Genomic DNA, 24,053 nt, shown 5'->3' on the forward strand with positions numbered 1-24,053 from the left:
AATTGTCCAGATTGGGACAAGCGGCTTTTCACTCTATTACTGAGAGTAACAGGGTTACTGTATGCAGTACTGAATACGGATATATAATGCTCTACCCCTTTAGGTTGGACTGCGACCAGTGGGATTGATGTTCTTAGGAACAATTCATGCTTCAAAGACTAATGAGCATTGGCATACTGGCATTGGGACCCTGCCTGAGGATAGGGGGTCTTTGTACTGCCCCTAGGGGACTGCATCCATCTGGGAGACCCCCTTTCTCAGTCACACTATTGATGTCTAATTTGAAGGCTGTAATGGATGTTCATCATCACTTATTAATTATTCCAGATGAATCCTGATATACATATTTGTACTTTTTCTATCTTCTTACTATCTGTACTGTGTCTTTTTTGAATCTGGATAAGGTTATAAGGAATCTTACAAGGACATTGAGCGGGGGCCAAGAAGGGAGAGAAAGAAGGGACCACTAGGTCCATATATATGGCTGCCTGGAAAAACACTATCCCTGATCATATATCTACAACCCCTGGCAAAAATTATGGAATCACCCTGTAAATTTTCATTTCCAAAACTAACACCTGCATCAAATTAGATCTGCTCGTTAGTCTGCATCTAAAAAGGAGTGATCACACCTTGGAGAGCTGTTGCACCAAGTGGACTGACATGAATCATGGCTCAACACGAGAGATGTCAATTGAAACAAAGGAGAGGATTATCAAACTCTTAAAAGAAGGTAAATCATCACGCAGTGTTGCAAAAGATGTTGGTTGTTCACAGTCAGCTGTGTCTAAAATCTGGACCAAATAGAAACAACATGGGAAGGTTGTTAAAGGCAAACATACTGGTAGACCAAGGAAGACATCAAAGCGTCAAGACCGGAAACTTAAAGCAATATGTCTCCAAAACAGGAAAAGCACAACAAAACAAATGAGGAACGAATGGGAGGAAACTGGAGTCAATGTCTGTGACCGAACTGTAAGAAACCGCCTAAAGGAAATGGGATTTACATACAGAAAAGCTAAACATAAGCCATCATTAACACCTAAACAGAAAAAAACAAGGTTACAATGGGCTAAGGAAAAGCAATCGTGGACTGTGGATGACTGGATGAAAGTCATTCAGTGATGAATCGCGAATCTGCATTGGGCAAGGTGATGATGCTGGAACTTTTGTTTGGTGCCGTTCCAATGAGATTTATAAAGATGACGGCATGAAGAGAACATGCAAATCTCCACAGTCATTGATGATATGGGGCTGCATGTCAGGTAAAGGCACTGGGGAGATGGCTGTCATTACATCTGCAATAAATGCCCAAGTTTACATTGATATTTTGGACAGTTTTCTTATCCCATCAATTGAAAGGATGTTTGGGGATGATGACATCATTTTTCAAGATGATAATGCATCCTGCCATAGAGCAAAAACTGTGAAAACATTCCTTGAAAGAAGACACATAAGGTCAATGTCATGGCCTGCAAATAGTCCGGATTTCAATCCAATTGAAAATCTTTGGTGGAAGTTGAAGAAAATGGTCCATGACAAGGCTCCAACCTGCAAAGCTGATCTGGCAACAGCAATCAGAGAAAGTTGGAGCCAGATTGATGAAGAGTACTGTTTGTCACTCATAAGTCCATGCCCTATAGTATCTCTGTCTGCCATATGTTTTACAATGAGGAGTCCTGTAGACTTTTGAAAATATTAAGAAATGTAAATTTTTAGGGGTTTATATGTCTTTTGGTTGTCTAGTTAATGAGGCCCTCTCTATTTATGATCTGCTGTTGGGTCCAGCACCGCTGCCCACGCCACCACTGCCCGTGCCCAGGGTCCAGCACCGCTGCCTGCACCACCAACCCAGCGCCAAGGGGCCAGCACCACAGCCCGCACCACCACTGCCCGAGCCTAGGGTCTAGCACCTCTGCCCACGCCAACACAGCCCGCACCTAGGGTCCAGCACCGCTGCCCGTGCTCAGGGTTCGACACCCCTACCTGCGCCACCACTGCCCGCCCTAGGGTCTACTGCCCATTTGTAACCCGGCTTCTCACCTCCTGGGCAATATCTCGCAGTTCCACGGAAAGAATCCTCCGACTCTCTCTCTCCATCGGAGACGCCAGGTTGAGGGTGTGCAGCTCACCTATGGAGTGGCCGACCCTGGGTCGGGGGTCGTGTTGGTGCGGAGGTGACATCAGATCATCACTAGAGGACGGGCTGCAGAAAAAGGAGAGAAAAATCATAAAGAAATCACATGAGAAAAGCGAGATCTGAAGTGAGGCCAAGAACAGCGGCGATCGCCAGAGGAATGGCGAAAATAGAATTAGACTTACTGGTAATTTGGTTTCTAATAACCCACCGTGACAGCACACCGGCGGATGTAACCCCACCCTAACAGGGACAGGAAACACAAAGAGGTCAAATAGCCCGTCCCTCATCCTCCGTCCAGGGTTATTAGAAAAGGACCACAAGAGTATGAAAGCTCCAAATCACACATTACTATCACTGATAGAATAATGCAAGAAATAATAAAGCAAGGGGAGGGAGTTACCCGTGCCGTCGTGGTGGGGTATTAGAATTACTGGGAAGACTAGTTTTATTTTCTCCAATAACCACCCACGACAGCACACCGGAGGAACACCCAAGAGTAATTCTTAGGGAGGGACAATGGCCTGGAGAACTTTCCTCCCAAAGGCTAAATCTTTACCAGACATTAGATGTAGTCTGTAATGTCGGGAGAACGTATGGACCGAGGACCCGGTAGAAGCTCGGTAGATCTGCTGGAAGGAAGCGCTGGCTCTCGCAGCCCAGGAGATTGACACCGCTCTGGTGGAGTGAGCAGTGAGCTTCCCCGGAGGTGGAAGGCCCTGGATATGGTATGCTTCAGTAATCGCGCTCTTGATCCCGCCGGCGATCGTGGATTTGGAAGTTTTCTTCCCTTTATTCTGACCTTGAACCTGGGAAAACAGCTTCTGGTCTCTTCTCCACCGCTGCGTTTCTTGGAGATAAGGAACCACTCTCCGGACGTCCAGAGTGTGGAACTCTTCTTTCTCATTTGTCGGATTCTGATAAAAGGAGGGAAGGATTATCTCTTGAGATCTGAGGAGACCACCTTGGGGAGAATCGATAGGTCCAGAGGAAGAATGAGTTAGCCCTCTAGGATTCTCAAGTATGGTTCATTGACTGAGGGAGCCTGTACTTTGCCCACCCTTCAGACTGTGGTAATCGCTACAAGGAGGCTGGTCTTCAAGGAGAGTCTGTACAGCCTTATAGATGATAAAGGCTCAAAAGGTGGAAGGGTCAGTCCTTTAAAAGGACGCTATTAAGGTTCCAGGGGGTGGACTAGGTCCTCTCCTCTAGGATGAGGACAAGAAGCTGCAGTTATAAATCTCTTTACCCAGTGATGCTCGGGTCAAAACAGTAGCTTAATGCTGCCACCTGGACCTTGAGGGTACTGGGTTTGAGACCCTTTTTCTAGGCCTTCCTGCAGAAAATCCAAGATCTGGGGGATGTTCGGTTGACGTGGAAGTGGATTTTCAGGCGCACTCCATGATATAAAAGTCTTCAGTATACAGGTGCTTCTCACAAAATTACAATATCATCAAAAAGTGACACTCCTATATTATATAGAGTCATTACACACAGAGGGATCTATTATATAGAGTCATTACACACAGAGGGATCTATTATATAGAGTGATCTATTATATAGAGTCATTACACACAGAGTGATCTATTATATAGTCATTACACACAGAGGGATCTATTATATAGAGTCATTACACACAGAGGGATCTATTATATAGTCATTACACACAGAGTGATCTATTATATAGAGTCATTACACACAGAGGGATCTATTATATAGAGTCATTACACACAGAGGGATCTATTATATAGAGTCATTACACACAGAGCGGTCTATTATATAGAGTCATTACACACAGAGCGATCTATTATATAGAGTCATTACACACAGAGGGATCTATTATATAGAGTCATTACACACAGAGGGATCTATTATATAGAGTTATTACACACAGAGCGATCTATTACATAGAGTCATTACACGCAGAGGGATCTATTATATAGAGTCATTACACGCAGAGGGATCTATTATATAGTCATTACACACAGAGGGATCTATTATATAGTCATTACACGCAGAGGGATCTATTATATACAGTCATTACACACAGAGGGATCTATTATATAGAGTCATTACACGCAGAGGGATCTATTATATAGAGTCATTACACACAGAGCGATCTATTATATACAGTCATTACACGCAGAGGGATCTATTATATAGAGTCATTACACACAGAGGGATCTATTATATAGTCATTACACACAGAGGGATCTATTATATAGAGTCATTACACACAGAGGGATCTATTATATAGTGTCATTACACACAGAGCGATCTATTATATAGTCATTACACCCAAAGGGATCTATTATATAGTGTCATTACACACAGAGGGATCTATTATATAGAGTCATTACACACAGAGCGATCTATTATATAGAGTCATTACACCCAAAGAGATCTATTATATAGAGTCATTACACACAGAGCGATCTATTATATAGAGTCATTACACACAGAGGGATCTATTATATAGTGTCATTACACACAGAGCGATCTATTATATAGTCATTACACCCAAAGGGATCTATTATATAGTGTCATTACACGCAGAGGGATCTATTATATAGAGTCATTACACGCAGAGGGATCTATTATATAGGGTCATTACACACAGAGGGATCTATTATATAGGGTCATTACACACAGAGGGATCTATTATATAGAGTCATTACACGCAGAGGGATCTATTATATAGAGTCATTACACGCAGAGGGATTATATAAAGTCATTACACACAGAGGGATCTATTATATAGAGTCATTACACAGAGGGATCTATTATATAGAGTCATTACACACAGAGGGATCTATTATATAGAGTCATTACACGCAGAGGGATTATATAAAGTCATTACACACAGAGTGATCTATTATATAGAGTCATTACACACAGAGGGATCTATTATATAGAGTCATTACACGCAGAGGGATCTATTATATAGAGTCATTACACGCAGAGTGATCTATTATATAGAGTCATTACACGCAGAGGGATCTATTATATAGAGTCATTACACACAGAGGGATCTATTATATAGAGTCATTACACACAGAGGGATCTATTATATAGTCATTACAGTCAGAGGGATCTATTATATAGAGTCATTACACACAGAGGGATCTATTATATAGAGTCATTACACGCAGAGGGATCTACTATATAGTCATTACACAGAGGGATCTACTATATAGTCATTACACACAGAGGGATCTATTATAGAGTCATTACACACAGAGGGATCTATTATATAGAGTCATTACACACAGAGGGGTCTATTATATAGAGTCATTACACGCAGAGGGATCTATTATATAGAGTCATTACACGCAGAGGGATCTATTATATAGAGTCATTACACGCAGAGGGATCTATTATATAGTCATTACACGCAGAGGGATCTATTATATAGTCATTACACACAGAGCGATCTATTATATATAGTCATTACACACAGAGGGATCTATTATATAGTCATTACACACAGAGGGATCTATTATATAGAGTCATTACACACAGAGGGATCTATTATATAGAGTCATTACACACAGAGGGATGTATTATATAGAGTCATTACACACAGAGGGATCTATTATATAGAGTCCTTACACGCAGAGCGATCTATTATATAGAGTCCTTACACGCAGAGCGATCTATTATATAGAGTCCTTACACGCAGAGGGATCTATTATATAGAGTCATTACACGCAGAGGGATCTATTATATAGAGTCATTACACGCAGAGGGGTCTATTATATAGAGTCATTACACGCAGAGGGATCTATTATATAGAGTCATTACACGCAGAGGGATCTATTATATAGAGTCATTACACGCAGAGGGGTCTATTATATAGAGTCATTACACGCAGAGGGGTCTATTATATAGAGTCATTACACGCAGAGGGATCTATTATATAGAGTCATTACACGCAGAGGGATCTATTATATAGAGTCATTACACGCAGAGGGATCTATTATATAGAGTCATTACACGCAGAGGGATCTATTATATAGTCATTACACACAGAGCGATCTATTATATAGAGTCATTACACACAGAGGGATCTATTATATAGAGTCATTACACACAGAGGGATCTATTATATAGAGTCATTACACGCAGAGGGATCTATTATATAGAGTCATTATGTAATGCACACTTCCGGACAGACTGGCGTGTGCGTGTTTATGTAGTGATTCCACTGTGCCATGAACCGGAGAGTGCCTGGAGGGGCGTAACTAAGTATCTGCCCGATCCGACCAAGGTCGCACGACGGCATACGACGCCAGTGCACCAGGGAGGAACCGAGCAGAGGAACCAGGGTCTACTCCAGGTCAGACTCCGGACACAGCTGTTGACCCACACCGGGGAATACTGGAACAGGCAGACTAGAGCGCAGGCTGGGTAGGGTCCAGTACAGACTGGGAGACAAATTCGAAACCGCAGACGCGGCGGACAGGGCCGAGCAAAGCGAAAACCGCAGACGCGGCGGACAGAGCTGAGCAAAGCGAAAACCGCAGACGCGGCGGACAGAGCTGAGCAAAGCAAAAACAGCAGACGCGGCGGACAGAGCTGAGCAAAGCAAAAACAGCAGACGCGGCGGACAGAGCTGAGCAAAGCGAAAACCGCAGACGCGGCGGACAGAGCTGAGCAAAGCGAAAACAGCAGACGCGGCGGACAGAGCTGAGCAAAGCGAAAACCGCAGACGCGGCGGACAGAGCTGAGCAAAGCAAAAACAGCAGACGCGGCGGACAGAGCTGAGCAAAGCGAAAACCGCAGACGCGGCGGACAGAGCTGAGCAAAGCGAAAACCGCAGACGCGGCGGACAGAGCTGAGCAAAGCGAAAACCGCAGATGCGGTGGGAACAGGGCTCTGTTCACACGGAACAGACTAGAAGGGAAAGGCAGAACCAGATACCCACAGGGTACTTGCAGAGAAGTAGCGAGTGGACCACAAACTCACAAACGGAAGTACAGTGACAACGAGCAGGAGTTAGGTACGAGTTCAGACTCTGCAGAAAAAGGAATGGAACGGACATAGAGAAAAAACAGGTAAAAGATAGGAGAGAGTTCAGACTGGAACTGAGTGTACGGAGGAGACCGACACTGCAGCGGGATACAGGAGCGGGTCTGGGAATACGGCCCCCAGAGAGGCAGGACGAACAGGCAAGGAGAGTGTTCAGACTGGCCTGGAAATACAGCCTCCAGGAAGGCGGAACGAACAGGCAAGGAACGAGTACAGACTGCAGGTTAAGGTACACAGATAGGACACAGTGCAGACATGGGAACAGATACTGCAAGACAGGTAACATAGACAGGACCTGGCATGTCAGAGACAAAAGCCAACTGACAGGGCAAGATGCTCAGGCATGGGTTAATTGGGGCAGCTGGTTTAAATACCAGGTGACAGACAGCAATAGGCTGAGGACGCACAAGGGGTGTGCCTGCAGCAGGTACAAAAAGCAGGAAGTGATCGGGCGCCGCCCTTAAGCAGCAGACACAGAAGCAAACAGACCGCATGGAGGGAAGCCAGAGAGACACCCTGGACTGGAGATCAAGTGCGCGCTCTTGCACAGTGGGAGATGGACCACTATGCAAGGACGCCGCCAGGTATGTTACAGTACCCCCCCCCTTACGCCCCCTCTTCTTCAGGCCTGCCAGAATCTTCCGCAGGGAATTCGAGGACCAGTCGTTCACTTCAAGGAGATCACTTCCACTGTCCACAGGAAAAACTGATCCCATCTGGTTAGCTAGGATGCTACCTCCTATCCAGCCATCCTCAGCAACAGACGAAACGGGTGGAGTACCAGGAACAGCACACAAGGAAGTCTCTCTCCACATATTTTCAGGTGGCACCCCAGAGGGTACAGGAGACAACTGGAGTCCTTCACCGGGTTGGAGGGGGACAGAGACTTGGGGGTAATCTCTGCTTCGAGGTACATCTTGTCAAGCTCACAGGAAGAAATAGACGGGTTATCAGGTACATAATGAGGAAAAGTCACTGTCTCTTTGTTATCTGGTGGTACCCCGGAGGATTCAGGAAATAACTGGAGGTCCTCCGCCGGGTCAGAAGAGTGCAGAGGCTCAGAGAAAACATCTGCTTCAGAGTACACTAGGTCGGACTCACTGGACGAAGCAGGCGAGGTATCGGGTACCGAGTATAGGAAAGTCTCTGTCCATTCACCACCAGGTGGCACCCCGAAGGGTTCTGGAGACAACTGGCGGTCCTCCGCCTGGTCAGAGGGGTGTAGAGACTCATGGGTAACCTCTGCTTCAGAGTACACTAGGTCGGACTCACTGGACGAAGCGAGCGAGGTATCAGGTACAGTGTATAGGAGAGTCTCTGTCCTTTCGCTACCAGGTAGCACCCCGAAGGGTTCTGGAGACAACTGGAGGTCCTCCGCCAGGTTGGAGGGGTGTAGAGACTCGGTGGTAACTACCACTTTGGGGTACCCATTGTCGGGCTCACAGGACGAAGCGGACAAAGTATCGAGTACCGGGTGTAGAGAAGTCTCTCTCCATTTGTCAGCGAGTGGTATCCCGGAGGATTCACGAGGCAACAGGGGGTCCTCCGCCAGGTAGTAGAGGTGCACAGACTCGGAGGTAACCACAGCTTTGGAGCATCCTTGGACATGCACACCGGTTAAAGTGGGTGAAGCATCTGATGCCGGGTGCAGGAAGTTCTCCTGTGTGGAGTCTGGATGGGCAGAGGTCTCTTCGGGCAGGAGAACTGGTGCACTACCCACGCACATTACCCGTTGGGTCTTCTCCGGGATACAGGGAGATGAAGCTTCAGTAGGGACTTCAAGGTTGGGGTCAGGAGGTCTCAGGGAGGACAGACCCTGGCGTGACGGCTTGCCTCTACGTCTAGCACGTCTGGACTGCCTCTTGAGGTTGGGAGAAGTATTCCGGAAAGCGTAGTCACCCTGTGAGGATTCTGGGTGGGCAGTAGCCTCATTGGGCTGGAGGACTATTGCGCTACCCACACACATTACCCATCGGGGCTGCTCCGGGATATTGGGAAGTGAAGCTTCAGCAGGAGCCTCCGGGTTAGGATCATCGAAGACCATTAGAAAGGCCACCAGGAAGGCCATTAGGTCCAGGAGGATCGGATCCTGTGTTTCAAATAGGGGGTTGATCCATTCCAAGGCATCACCCGCTAGGTAAGACATAATGAATGCCACCTTAACCCGATCGGTGGGAAAACATAGAGGGTAGAACTTGAAGTGTAGAATGCATTGCTCCACAAATGCACGACTTTGTCTTGGATCCCCATAGTAAAGTAGCGGATCCGCAGGAACGAGAGCAGATAGATCCATCTGGACGGGTGCGTAATTCGCCTGGAACTCAGCTAAGAAAAAAAAAAATTATTTATTTATTTTAATGCATGTATTCGCTGGAAAACTTCTCAGAGAGCGAAGGCCGTGGGGCTCAACGGGAACCATGGCCTGAGCATGCTGTAATGCACACGCCCGGACTGACTGGCGTGTGCGTGTTTATGTAGTGATTCCACTGTGCCATGAACCGGAGAGTGCCTGGAGGGGCGTAACTAAGTATCTGCCCGATCCGACCAAGGTCGCACGACGGCATACGACGCCAGTGCACCAGGGAGGAACCGAGCAGAGGAACCAGGGTCTACTCCAGGTCAGACTCCGGACACGGCTGTTGACCCACACCGGGGAATACTGGAACAGGCAGACTAGAGCGCAGGCTGGGTAGGGTCCAGTACAGACTGGGAGACAAATTCGAAACCGCAGACGCGGCGGACAGGGCCGAGCAAAGCGAAAACCGCAGACGCGGCGGACAGAGCCGAGCAAAGCGAAAACCGCAGACGCGGCGGACAGAGCCGAGCAAAGCGAAAACCGCAGACGCGGCGGACAGAGCCGAGCAAAGCGAAAACCGCAGACGCGGCGGACAGAGCCGAGCAAAGCGAAAACCGCAGACGCGGCGGACAGAGCCGAGCAAAGCGAAAACCGCAGACGCGGCGGACAGAGCCGAGCAAAGCGAAAACCGCAGACGCGGCGGACAGAGCTGAGCAAAGCGAAAACCGCAGACGCGGCGGACAGAGCTGAGCAAAGCGAAAACCGCAGATGCGGTGGGAACAGGGCTCTGTTCACACGGAACAGACTAGAAGGGAAAGGCAGAACCAGATACCCACAGGGTACTTGCAGAGAAGTAGCGAGTGGACCACAAACTCACAAATGGAAGTACAGTGACAACGAGCAGGAGTTAGGTACGAGTTCAGACTCTGCAGAAAAAGGAATGGAACGGACATAGAGAAAAAACGGGTAAAAGATAGGAGAGAGTTCAGACTGGAACTGAGTGTACGGAGGAGACCGACACTGCAGCGGGATACAGGAGCGGGTCTGGGAATACGGCCCCCAGAGAGGCAGGACGAACAGGCAAGGAGAGTGTTCAGACTGGCCTGGAAATACAGCCTCCAGGAAGGCGGAACGAACAGGCAAGGAACGAGTACAGACTGCAGGTTAAGGTACACAGATAGGACACAGTGCAGACATGGGAACAGATACTGCAAGACAGGTAACATAGACAGGACCTGGCATGTCAGAGACAAAAGCCAACTGACAGGGCAAGATGCTCAGGCATGGGTTAATTGGGGCAGCTGGTTTAAATACCAGGTGACAGACAGCAATAGGCTGAGGACGCACAAGGGGTGTGCCTGCAGCAGGTACAAAAAGCAGGAAGTGATCAGGCGCCGCCCTTAAGCAGCAGACACAGAAGCAAACAGACAGCATGGAGGGAAGCCAGAGAGACACCCTGGACTGGAGATCAAGTGCGCGCTCTTGCACAGTGGGAGATGGACCACTATGCAAGGACGCAGCCAGGTATGTTACACATTACACCCAAAGGGATCTATTATATAGAGTCATTACATACAGAGGGATCTATTATATAGAGTCATTACACACAGAGAGATCTATTATATAGTCATTACACACAGAGGGATCTATTATATAGAGTCATTACAGACAGAGGGATCTATTATAGTCATTACACACAGAGTGATCTATTATATAGTCATTACACACAGAGTGATCTATTATATAGAGTCATTACACACAGAGGGATCAATTATATAGAGTCATTACACACAGAGCGATCTATTATATAGAGTCATTACACGCAGAGGGATCTATTATATAGAGTCATTACACGCAGAGGGATCTATTATATAGAGTCATTACACGCAGAGGGATTATATAAAGTCATTACACGCAGAGGGATCTATTATATAGAGTCATTACACACAGAGGGATCTATTATATAGAGTCATTACACACAGAGGGATCTATTATATAGAGTCATTACACACAGAGGGATTATATAAAGTCATTACACACAGAGTGATCTATTATATAGAGTCATTACACACAGAGTGATCTATTATATAGAGTCATTACACACAGAGGGATCTATTATATAGAGTCATTACACACAGAGGGATCAATTATATAGAGTCATTACACACAGAGGGATCTATTATATAGAGTCATTACACGCAGAGTGATCTATTATAGAGTCATTACCCGCAGAGTGATCTATTATATAGTCATTACACGCAGAGTGATCTATTATATAGAGTCATTACACACAGAGGGATCTATTATATAGAGTCATTACACACAGAGGGATCTATTATATAGAGTCATTACACACAGAGGGATCTATTATATAGAGTCATTACACACAGAGGGATCTATTATATAGAGTCCTTACACGCAGAGCGATCTATTATATAGAGTCCTTACACGCAGAGCGATCTATTATAGTCATTACACACAGAGCGATCTATTATATAGTCATTACAGCCAAAGAGATCTATTATATAGAGTCATTACACACAGAGCGATCTATTATATAGAGTCATTACACACAGAGGGATCTATTATATAGAGTCATTACACACAGAGGGATCTATTATATAGAGTCATTACACACAGAGGGATCTATTATATAGAGTCATTACACACAGAGGGATCTATTATATAGAGTCATTACACACAGAGCGATCTATTATATAGAGTCATTACACCCAAAGAGATCTATTATATAGAGTCATTACACACAGAGCGATCTATTATATAGAGTCATTACACACAGAGGGATCTATTATATAGTCATTATACACAGAGGGATCTATTATATAGAGTCATTACACACAGAGGGATCTATTATATATAGACATTACACGCAGAGGGATCTATTATATAGAGTCATTACACGCAGAGCGATCTATTATATAGAGTCATTACACGCAGAGGGATCTATTATATAGAGTCATTACACGCAGAGGGATCTATTATATAGAGTCATTACACGCAGAGGGATCTATTATATAGTCATTACACACAGAGGGATCTATTATATATAGACATTACACGCAGAGGGATCTATTATATAGAGTCATTACATGCAGAGGGATTATATAAAGTCATTACACACAGAGTGATCTATTATATAGAGTCATTACACACAGAGTGATCTATTATATAGAGTCATTACACACAGAGGGATTATATAAAGTCATTACACACAGAGTGATCTATTATATAGAGTCATTACACACAGAGGGATTATATAAAGTCATTACACACAGAGTGATCTATTATATAGAGTCATTACACACAGAGTGATCTATTATATAGAGTCATTACACACAGAGGGATCTATTATATAGAGTCATTACACACAGAGGGATCAATTATATAGAGTCATTACACACAGAGGGATCTATTATATAGAGTCATTACACGCAGAGTGATCTATTATAGAGTCATTACCCGCAGAGTGATCTATTATATAGTCATTACACGCAGAGTGATCTATTATATAGAGTCATTACACACAGAGGGATCTATTATATAGAGTCATTACACACAGAGGGATCTATTATATAGAGTCATTACACACAGAGGGATCTATTATATAGAGTCATTACACACAGAGGGATCTATTATATAGAGTCCTTACACGCAGAGCGATCTATTATATAGAGTCCTTACACGCAGAGCGATCTATTATAGTCATTACACACAGAGCGATCTATTATATAGTCATTACAGCCAAAGAGATCTATTATATAGAGTCATTACACACAGAGCGATCTATTATATAGAGTCATTACACACAGAGGGATCTATTATATAGAGTCATTACACACAGAGGGATCTATTATATAGAGTCATTACACACAGAGGGATCTATTATATAGAGTCATTACACACAGAGGGATCTATTATATAGAGTCATTACACACAGAGGGATCTATTATATAGAGTCATTACACACAGAGCGATCTATTATATAGAGTCATTACACCCAAAGAGATCTATTATATAGAGTCATTACACACAGAGCGATCTATTATATAGAGTCATTACACACAGAGGGATCTATTATATAGTCATTATACACAGAGGGATCTATTATATAGAGTCATTACACACAGAGGGATCTATTATATATAGACATTACACGCAGAGGGATCTATTATATAGAGTCATTACACGCAGAGCGATCTATTATATAGAGTCATTACACGCAGAGGGATCTATTATATAGAGTCATTACACGCAGAGGGATCTATTATATAGTCATTACACACAGAGGGATCTATTATATATAGACATTACACGCAGAGGGATCTATTATATAGAGTCATTACATGCAGAGCGATCTATTATATAGAGTCATTACACGCAGAGGGATCTATTATATAGAGTCATTACACGCAGAGGGATCTATTATATAGAGTCATTACACACAGAGGGATCTATTATATATAGACATTACACACAGAGCGATCTATTATATAGAGTCATTACACACAGAGGGATCTATTATATAGAGTCATTACACGCAGAGCGATCTATTATATAGAGTCATTACACCCAAAGGGATCTATTATATAGAGTCATTACACGCAGAGGGATCTATTATATAGAGTCATTACACGCAGAGGGATCTATTATATAGGGTCATTACACGCAGAGGGATTATATAGAGTCATTACACACAGAGGGATCTATTATATAGAGTCATTACACACAGAGGGATCTATTATATAGAGTCATTACACACAGAGGGATCTATTATATAGAGTCATTACACACAGAGCGATCTATTATATAGAGTCATTACACACAGAGGGATCTATTATATAGAGTCATTACAAGCAGAGGGATCTATTATATAGAGTCATTACAAGCAGAGGGATCTATTATATAGAGTCATTACACACAGAGGGATCTATTATATAGAGTCATTACACACAGAGGGATCTATTATATAGAGTCATTACACACAGAGGGATCTATTATATAGTCATTACACAGAGGGATCTATTATATAGAGTCATTATACACAGAGGGATCTATTATATAGAGTCATTACACGCAGAGGGATTATATATAGTCATTACACGCAGAGTGATCTATTATATAGAGTCATTACACGCAGAGGAATCTATTATATAGAGTCATTACACGCAGAGGGATCTATTATATAGAGTCATTACACACAGAGTGATCTATTATATAGAGTCATTACACGCAGAGTGATCTATTATATAGAGTCATTACACGCAGAGTGATCTATTATATAGAGTCATTACACGCAGAGTGATCTATTATATAGAGTCATTACACGCAGAGTGATCTATTATATAGAGTCATTACACGCAGAGTGATCTATTATATAGAGTCATTACACGCAGAGGGATCTATTATATAGAGTCATTACACGCAGAGGGATCCATTATATAGAGTCATTACACGCAGAGGGATCCATTATATAGAGTCATTACACACAGAGGGATCTATTATATAGAGTCATTACACACAGAGGGATCTATTATATAGAGTCATTACACACAGGGATCTATTATATAGAGTCATTACACACAGAGGGATCTATTATATAGAGTCATTACACACAGAGGGATCTATTATATAGAGTCATTACACACAGCGATCTATAATATAGAGTCATTACACACAGAGGGATCTATTATACAGAGTCATTACACACAGAGGGATCTATTATATAGAGTCCTTACACGCAGAGGGATCTATTGTATAGAGTCCTTACACGCAGAGGGATCTATTGTATAGAGTCATTACACACGGAGCGATCTATTATATAGAGTCCTTACACGCGGAGGGATCTATTATATAGAGTCCTTACACGTGGAGGGATCTATTATATAGAGTCCTTACACGCGGAGGGATCTATTATATAGAGTCCTTACACGCGGAGGGATCTATTATATAGAGTCCTTACACGTGGAGGGATCTATTATATAGAGTCCTTACACGCGGAGGGATCTATTATATAGAGTCCTTACACAAGGAGGGATCTATTATATAGAGTCCTTACACGCGGAGGGATCTATTATAGAGTTCTTACACGTGGAGGGATCTATTATATAGAGTCCTTACAGAGGGATCTATTATATAGAGTCCTTACACGCGGAGGGATCTATTATATAGAGTCCTTACAGAGGGATCTATTATATAGAGTCCTTACACACGGAGGGATCTATTATATAGAGTCTTTACAGAGGGATCTATTATATAGAGTCCTTACACACGGAGGGATCTATTATATAGAGTCCTTACACACAGAGGGATCTATTATATAGAGTTCTTACACACAGAGGGATCTATTATATAGAGTCATTACACACAGAGGGATCTATTATATAGAGTCATTACACACAGAGGGATCTATTATATATAGACATTACACGCAGAGGGATTATATATAGTCATTACACGCAGAGTGATCTATTATATAGAGTCATTATACACAGAGGGATCTATTATATAGAGTTCTTACACACAGAGGGATCTATTATATAGAGTCCTTACACACAGAGGTATCTATTATATAGAGTCATTACACGCAGAGCGATCTATTATATAGAGTCATTACACACAGAGGGATCTATTATATATAGTCATTACACACAGAGGGATCTATTATATAGAGTCATTACACGCAGAGGGATTATATAAAGTCATTACACGCAGAGTGATCTATTATATAGAGTCATTACACGCAGAGGAATCTATTATATAGAGTCATTACACGCAGAGGAATCTATTATATAGAGTCATTACACGCAGAGTGATCTATTATATAGAGTCATTACACGCAGAGTGATCTATTATATAGAGTCATTACACGCAGAGTGATCTATTATATAGAGTCATTACACGCAGAGTGATCTATTATATAGAGTCATTACACGCAGAGTGATCTATTATATAGAGTCATTACACGCAGAGGAATCTATTATATAGAGTCATTACACGCAGAGGGATTATATAGAGTCATTACACACAGAGTGATCTATTATATAGAGTCATTACACGCAGAGTGATCTATTATATAGAGTCATTACACGCAGAGTGATGTATTATATAGAGTCATTACACGCAGAGGGATCTATTATATAGAGTCATTACACGCAGAGGGATCTATTATATAGAGTCATTACACGCAGAGGGATCTATTAAATAGAGTCATTACACGCAGAGGGATCTATTATATAGAGTCATTACACGCAGAGGGATCTATTATATAGAGTCATTACACGCAGAGGGATCTATTATATAGAGTCATTACACACAGAGGGATCTATTATATAGAGTCATTACACACAGAGGGATCTATTATATAGAGTCATTACACACAGAGGGATCTATTATACAGAGTCATTACACACAGCGATCTATATTATAGAGTCATTACACACAGAGGGATCTATTATACAGAGTCATTACACACAGAGGGATCTATTATATAGAGTCATTACACACAGAGGGATCTATTATATAGAGTCATTACACACAGAGGGATCTATTATATAGAGTCATTACACACAGAGGGATCTATTATATAGAGTCATTACACACAGAGGGATCTATTATATAGAGTCATTACACACAGAGGGATCTATTATATAGAGTCATTACACACAGAGGGATCTATTATATAGAGTCATTACACACAGGGATCTATTATACAGAGTCATTACACACAGCGATCTATAATATAGAGTCATTACACACAGAGGGATCTATTATACAGAGTCATTACACACAGAGGGATCTATTATATAGAGTCCTTACACGCAGAGGGATCTATTGTATAGAGTCCTTACACGCAGAGGGATCTATTATATAGAGTCATTACACGCAGAGGGATCTATTATATAGAGTCATTACACACAGAGGGATCTATTATATAGAGTCATTACACACAGGGATCTATTATATAGAGTCATTACACACAGCGATCTATAATATAGAGTCATTACACACAGAGGGATCTATTATACAGAGTCATTACACACAGAGGGATCTATTATATAGAGTCCTTACACGCAGAGGGATTATATAGAGTCATTACACACAGAGTGAACTATCATATAGAGTCATTACACGCAGAGTGATCTATTATATAGAGTCATTACACGCAGAGTGATCTATTATATAGAGTCATTACACGCAGAGTGATCTATTATATAGTCATTACACGCAGAGGGATCTATTATATAGAGTCATTACACACAGAGGGATCTATTATATAGAGTCATTACACACAGAGCGATCTATTATATAGAGTCATTACACCCAAAGAGATCTATTATATAGAGTCATTACACACAGAGCGATCTATTATATAGAGTCATTACACACAGAGGGATCTATTATATAGTCATTATACACAGAGGGATCTATTATATAGAGTCATTACACACAGAGGGATCTATTATATATAGACATTACACGCAGAGGGATCTATTATATAGAGTCATTACACGCAGAGCGATCTATTATATAGAGTCATTACACGCAGAGCGATCTATTATATAGAGTCATTACACGCAGAGGGATCTATTATATAGTCATTACACACAGAGGGATCTATTATATATAGACATTACACGTAGAGGGATCTATTATATAGAGTCATTACATGCAGAGGGATCTATTATATAGTCATTACACGCAGAGGGATCTATTATATAGAGTCATTACACGCAGAGGGATCTATTATATAGAGTCATTACACACAGAGGGATCTATTATATATAGACATTACACACAGAGCGATCTATTATATAGAGTCATTACACACAGAGGGATCTATTATATAGAGTCATTACACGCAGAGCGATCTATTATATAGAGTCATTACACCCAAAGGGATCTATTATATAGAGTCATTACACGCAGAGGGATCTATTATATAGAGTCATTACACACAGAGGGATCTATTATATATAGTCATTACACACAGAGGGATCTATTATATAGGGTCATTACACACAGAGGGATCTATTATATAGGGTCATTACACACAGAGGGATCTGTTATATAGAGTCATTACACACAGAGGGATCTATTATATAGTCATTACACGCAGAGGGATTATATAGAGTCATTACACACAGAGGGATCTATTATATAGAGTCATTACACACAGAGGGATCTATTATATAGAGTCATTACACACAGAGGGATCTATTATATAGAGTCATTACACACAGAGCGATCTATTATATAGAGTCATTACACACAGAGGGATCTATTATATAGAGTCATTACAAGCAGAGGGATCTATTATATAGAGTCATTACAAGCAGAGAGATCTATTATATAGAGTCATTACACACAGAGGGATCTATTATATAGAGTCATTACACACAGAGGGATCTATTATATAGAGTCATTACACACAGAGGGATCTATTATATAGAGTCATTACACACAGAGGGATCTATTATATAGAGTCATTACACGCAGAGTGATCTATTATATAGCGTCATTACACGCAGAGTGATCTATTATATAGAGTCATTACACGCAGAGTGATCTATTATATAGAGTCATTACACGCAGAGTGATCTATTATATAGAGTCATTACACGCAGAGTGATCTATTATATAGAGTCATTACACGCAGAGTGATCTATTATATAGAGTCATTACACACAGAGGGATCTATTATATAGAGTCATTACACGCAGAGGGATCTATTATATAGAGTCATTACACGCAGAGGGATCCATTATATAGAGTCATTACACGCAGAGGGATCCATTATATAGAGTCATTACACACAGAGGGATCTATTATATAGAGTCATTACACACAGAGGGATCTATTATATAGAGTCATTACACACAGGGATCTATTATATAGAGTCATTACACACAGAGGGATCTATTATATAGAGTCATTACACACAGAGGGATCTATTATATAGAGTCATTACACACAGCGATCTATAATATAGAGTCATTACACACAGAGGGATCTATTATACAGAGTCATTACACACAGAGGGATCTATTATATAGAGTCCTTACACGCAGAGGGATCTATTGTATAGAGTCCTTACACGCAGAGGGATCTATTGTAGAGTCATTACACACGGAGCGATCTATTATATAGAGTCCTTACACGCGGAGGGATCTATTATATAGAGTCCTTACATGTGGAGGGATCTATTATATAGAGTCCTTACACGCGGAGGGATCTATTATATAGAGTCCTTACACGCGGAGGGATATATTATATAGAGTCCTTACACGCGGAGGGATCTATTATATAGAGTCCTTACACGCGGAGGGATCTATTATATAGAGTCCTTACACGGGGAGGGATCTATTATATAGTCATTACACGCGGAGGGATCTATTATATAGAGTCCTTACACGCGGAGGGATATATTATATAGAGTCCTTACAGAGGTATCTATTATATAGAGTCCTTACACGCGGAGGGATCTATTATATAGAGTCCTTACACGCGGAGGGATCTATTATATAGAGTCCTTACACAAGGAGGGATCTATTATATAGAGTCCTTACACAAGGAGGGATCTATTATAGAGTTCTTACACGTGGAGGGATCTATTATATAGAGTCCTTACAGAGGGATCTATTATATAGAGTCCTTACACGCGGAGGGATCTATTATATAGAGTCCTTACAGAGGGATCTATTATATAGAGTCCTTACACACGGAGGGATCTATTATATAGAGTCCTTACACACGGAGGGATCTATTATATAGAGTCCTTACACACAGAGGGATCTATTATATAGAGTCCTTACACACAGAGGGATCTATTATATAGAGTCCTTACACACAGAGGTATCTATTATATAGAGTCATTACACGCAGAGCGATCTATTATATAGAGTCATTACACACAGAGGGATCTATTATATATAGTCATTACACACAGAGGGATCTATTATATAGAGTCATTACACGCAGAGGGATTATATAAAGTCATTACACGCAGAGTGATCTATTATATAGAGTCATTACACGCAGAGTGATCTATTATATAGAGTCATTACACGCAGAGTGATCTATTATATAGAGTCATTACACGCAGAGTGATCTATTATATAGAGTCATTACACGCAGAGTGATCTATTATATAGAGTCATTACACGCAGAGTGATCTATTATATAGAGTCATTACACGCAGAGTGATCTATTATATAGAGTCATTACACGCAGAGTGATCTATTATATAGAGTCATTACACGCAGAGTGATCTATTATATAGAGTCATTACACGCAGAGGAATCTATTATATAGAGTCATTACACGCAGAGGGATTATATAGAGTCATTACACACAGAGTGATCTATTATATAGAGTCATTACACACAGAGTGATCTATTATATAGAGTCATTACACGCAGAGTGATCTATTATATAGAGTCATTACACGCAGAGTGATCTATTATATAGAGTCCTTACACGCAGAGGGATCTATTATATAGAGTCCTTACACGCAGAGGGATCTATTCTATAGAGTCCTTACACGCGGAGGGATCTATTCTATAGAGTCCTTACACGCGGAGGGATCTATTCTATAGAGTCCTTACACGCGGAGGGATCTATTCTATAGAGTCCTTACACGCGGAGGGATCTATTCTATAGAGTCCTTACAGAGGGATCTATTCTATAGAGTTCTTATACGCGCAGGGATCTATTCTATAGAGTCCTTACAGAGGGATCTATTCTATAGAGTCCTTACAGAGGGATCTATTCTATAGAGTCCTTACACGCGGAGGGATCTATTCTATAGAGTCCTTACAGAGGGATCTATTCTATAGAGTCCTTACACGCGGAGGGATCTATTCTATAGAGTCCTTACAGAGGGATCTATTCTATAGAGTCCTTACAGAGGGATCTATTCTATAGAGTCCTTACAGAGGGATCTATTCTATAGAGTCCTTACAGAGGGATCTATTCTATAGAGTCCTTACACGCGGAGGGATCTATTCTATAAAGTCCTTACAGAGGGATCTATTATATAGAGTCATTACACGCAGAGGGATCAATTATATAGAGTTCTTACACGCGGAGGGATATATTATATAGAGTCCTTACAGAGGTATCTATTATATAGAGTCCTTACACGCGGAGGGATCTATTATATAGAGTCCTTACACACAGAGGGATCTATTATAGACATTACACGTGGAGGGATCTATTATATAGAGTTCTTACACGCGGAGGGATCTATTATATAGAGTCCTTACATAGGGATCTATTATATAGAGTCCTTACACGCGGAGGGATCTATTATATAGAGTCCTTACAGAGGGATCTATTATATAGAGTCCTTACACACGGAGGGATCTATTATATAGAGTCCTTACAGAGGGATCTATTATATAGAGTCGTAACACACGGAGGGATCTATTATATAGAGTCCTTACACACAGAGGGATCTATTATATAGAGTCATTACACACAGAGGGATCTATTATATAGAGTCATTACACACAGAGGGATCTATTATATATAGACATTACACGCAGAGGGATCTATTATATAGAGTCATTACACGCAGAGCGATCTATTATATAGAGTCATTACACGCAGAGGGATCTATTATATAGAGTCATTACACGCAGAGGGATCTATTATATAGAGTCATTACACGCAGAGGGATCTATTATATAGAGTCATTACACGCAGAGGGATCTATTATATAGAGTCATTACACGCAGAGGGATCTATTATATAGAGTCATTACACGCAGAGTGATCTATTATATAGGGTCATTACACACAGAGGGATCTATTATATAGAGTCATTACACACAGAGGGATCTATTATATAGAGTCATTACACACAGAGGGATCTATTATATAGTCATTACACGCAGAGGGATTATATAGAGTCCTTACACGCAGAGGGATCTATTATATAGAGTCCTTACACGCAGAGTGATCTATTATATAGAGTCATTACACGCAGAGTGATCTATTATATAGAGTCATTACACGCAGAGTGATCTATTATATAGTCATTACACGCAGAGGAATTTATTATATAGAGTCATTACACGCAGAGGGATCTATTATATAGAGTCATTATACACAGAGGGATCTATTATATAGAGTCATTACACACACAGGGATCTATTATATAGAGTCATTACACGCAGAGGGATCTATTATATATAGACATTACACGCAGAGGGATCTATTATATAGAGTCATTACACGCAGAGGGATCTATTATATAGAGTCATTACACGCAGAGGGATTATATAAAGTCATTACACACAGAGGGATCTATTATATAGTCATTACACAGAGGGATCTATTATATAGAGTCATTACATGCAGAGGGATTATATAAAGTCATTACACGCAGAGTGATCTATTATATAGAGTCATTACACGCAGAGGAATCTATTATATAGAGTCATTACACGCAGAGGAATCTATTATATAGAGTCATTACACGCAGAGGGATCTATTATATAGAGTCATTACACGCAGAGGGATCTATTATATAGAGTCATTACACGCAGAGGGATCTATTATATAGAGTCATTACACGCAGAGTGATCTATTATATAGAGTCATTAAACGCAGAGTGATCTATTATATAGTCATTACACGCAGAATGATCTATTATATAGAGTCATTACACGCAGAGGAATCTATTATATAGAGTCATTACACGCAGAGGGATCTATTATATAGAGTCCTTACACACAGAGGGATCTATTATATAGAGTCCTTACACACAGAGGGATCTATTATACAGAGTCATTACACACAGAGGGATCTATTATATAGAGTCCTTACACGCGGAGGGATCTATTCTATAGAGTCCTTACACGCGGAGGGATCTATTCTATAGAGTCCTTACACGCGGAGGGATCTATTCTATAGAGTCCTTACACGCGGAGGGATCTATTCTATAGAGTCCTTACACGCGGAGGGATCTATGCTATAGAGTCCTTACACGCGGAGGGATCTATTCTATAGAGTCCTTACACGCGGAGGGATCTATTCTATAGAGTCCTTACACGCGGAGGGATCTATGCTATAGAGTCCTTACACGCGGAGGGATCTATTCTATAGAGTCCTTACACGCGGAGGGATCTATTCTATAGAGTCCTTACACGCGGAGGGATCTATTCTATAGAGTCCTTACACGCGGAGGGATCTATTCTATAGAGTCCTTACACGCGGAGGGATCTATTCTATAGAGTCCTTACACGCGGAGGGATCTATTCTATAGAGTCCTTACACGCGGAGGGATCTATTCTATAGAGTCCTTACACGCGGAGGGATCTATTATATAGTCATTACACGCAGAGCGATCTATTATATAGAGTCATTACACGCAGAGGGATCTATTATATAGTCATTACACACAGAGGGATCTATTATATATAGACATTACACGTAGAGGGATCTATTATATAGAGTCATTACACGCAGAGGGATCTATTATATAGAGTCATTACACGCAGAGGGATCTATTATATAGAGTCATTACACGCAGAAGGATCTATTATATAGAGTCATTACACACAGA

At 41.5% G+C, this 24,053-nt stretch overlaps 1 protein-coding gene across 1 annotated transcript in view; it reads right to left on the reverse strand.

Moving 5' to 3' along the window:
* Positions 1–24,053, reverse strand: part of PRR14 (proline rich 14) — a 110,238-nt gene that overhangs the window by 44,690 nt on the left and 41,495 nt on the right. Inside the window, exon 2 of the mRNA XM_073649058.1 lies at positions 2,044–2,206. Within this exon, the coding sequence (XP_073505159.1) occupies positions 2,044–2,206 (163 nt within the window). The remainder of the gene's footprint in view (positions 1–2,043; positions 2,207–24,053) is intronic.

The sequence above is a fragment of the Phyllobates terribilis genome, unplaced genomic scaffold, assembly GCF_046119375.1.
Source record: "Phyllobates terribilis strain yellow unplaced genomic scaffold, ASM4611937v1 Scaffold_9__5_contigs__length_417890890, whole genome shotgun sequence".
Lineage (NCBI taxonomy): Eukaryota > Metazoa > Chordata > Amphibia > Anura > Dendrobatidae > Phyllobates > Phyllobates terribilis.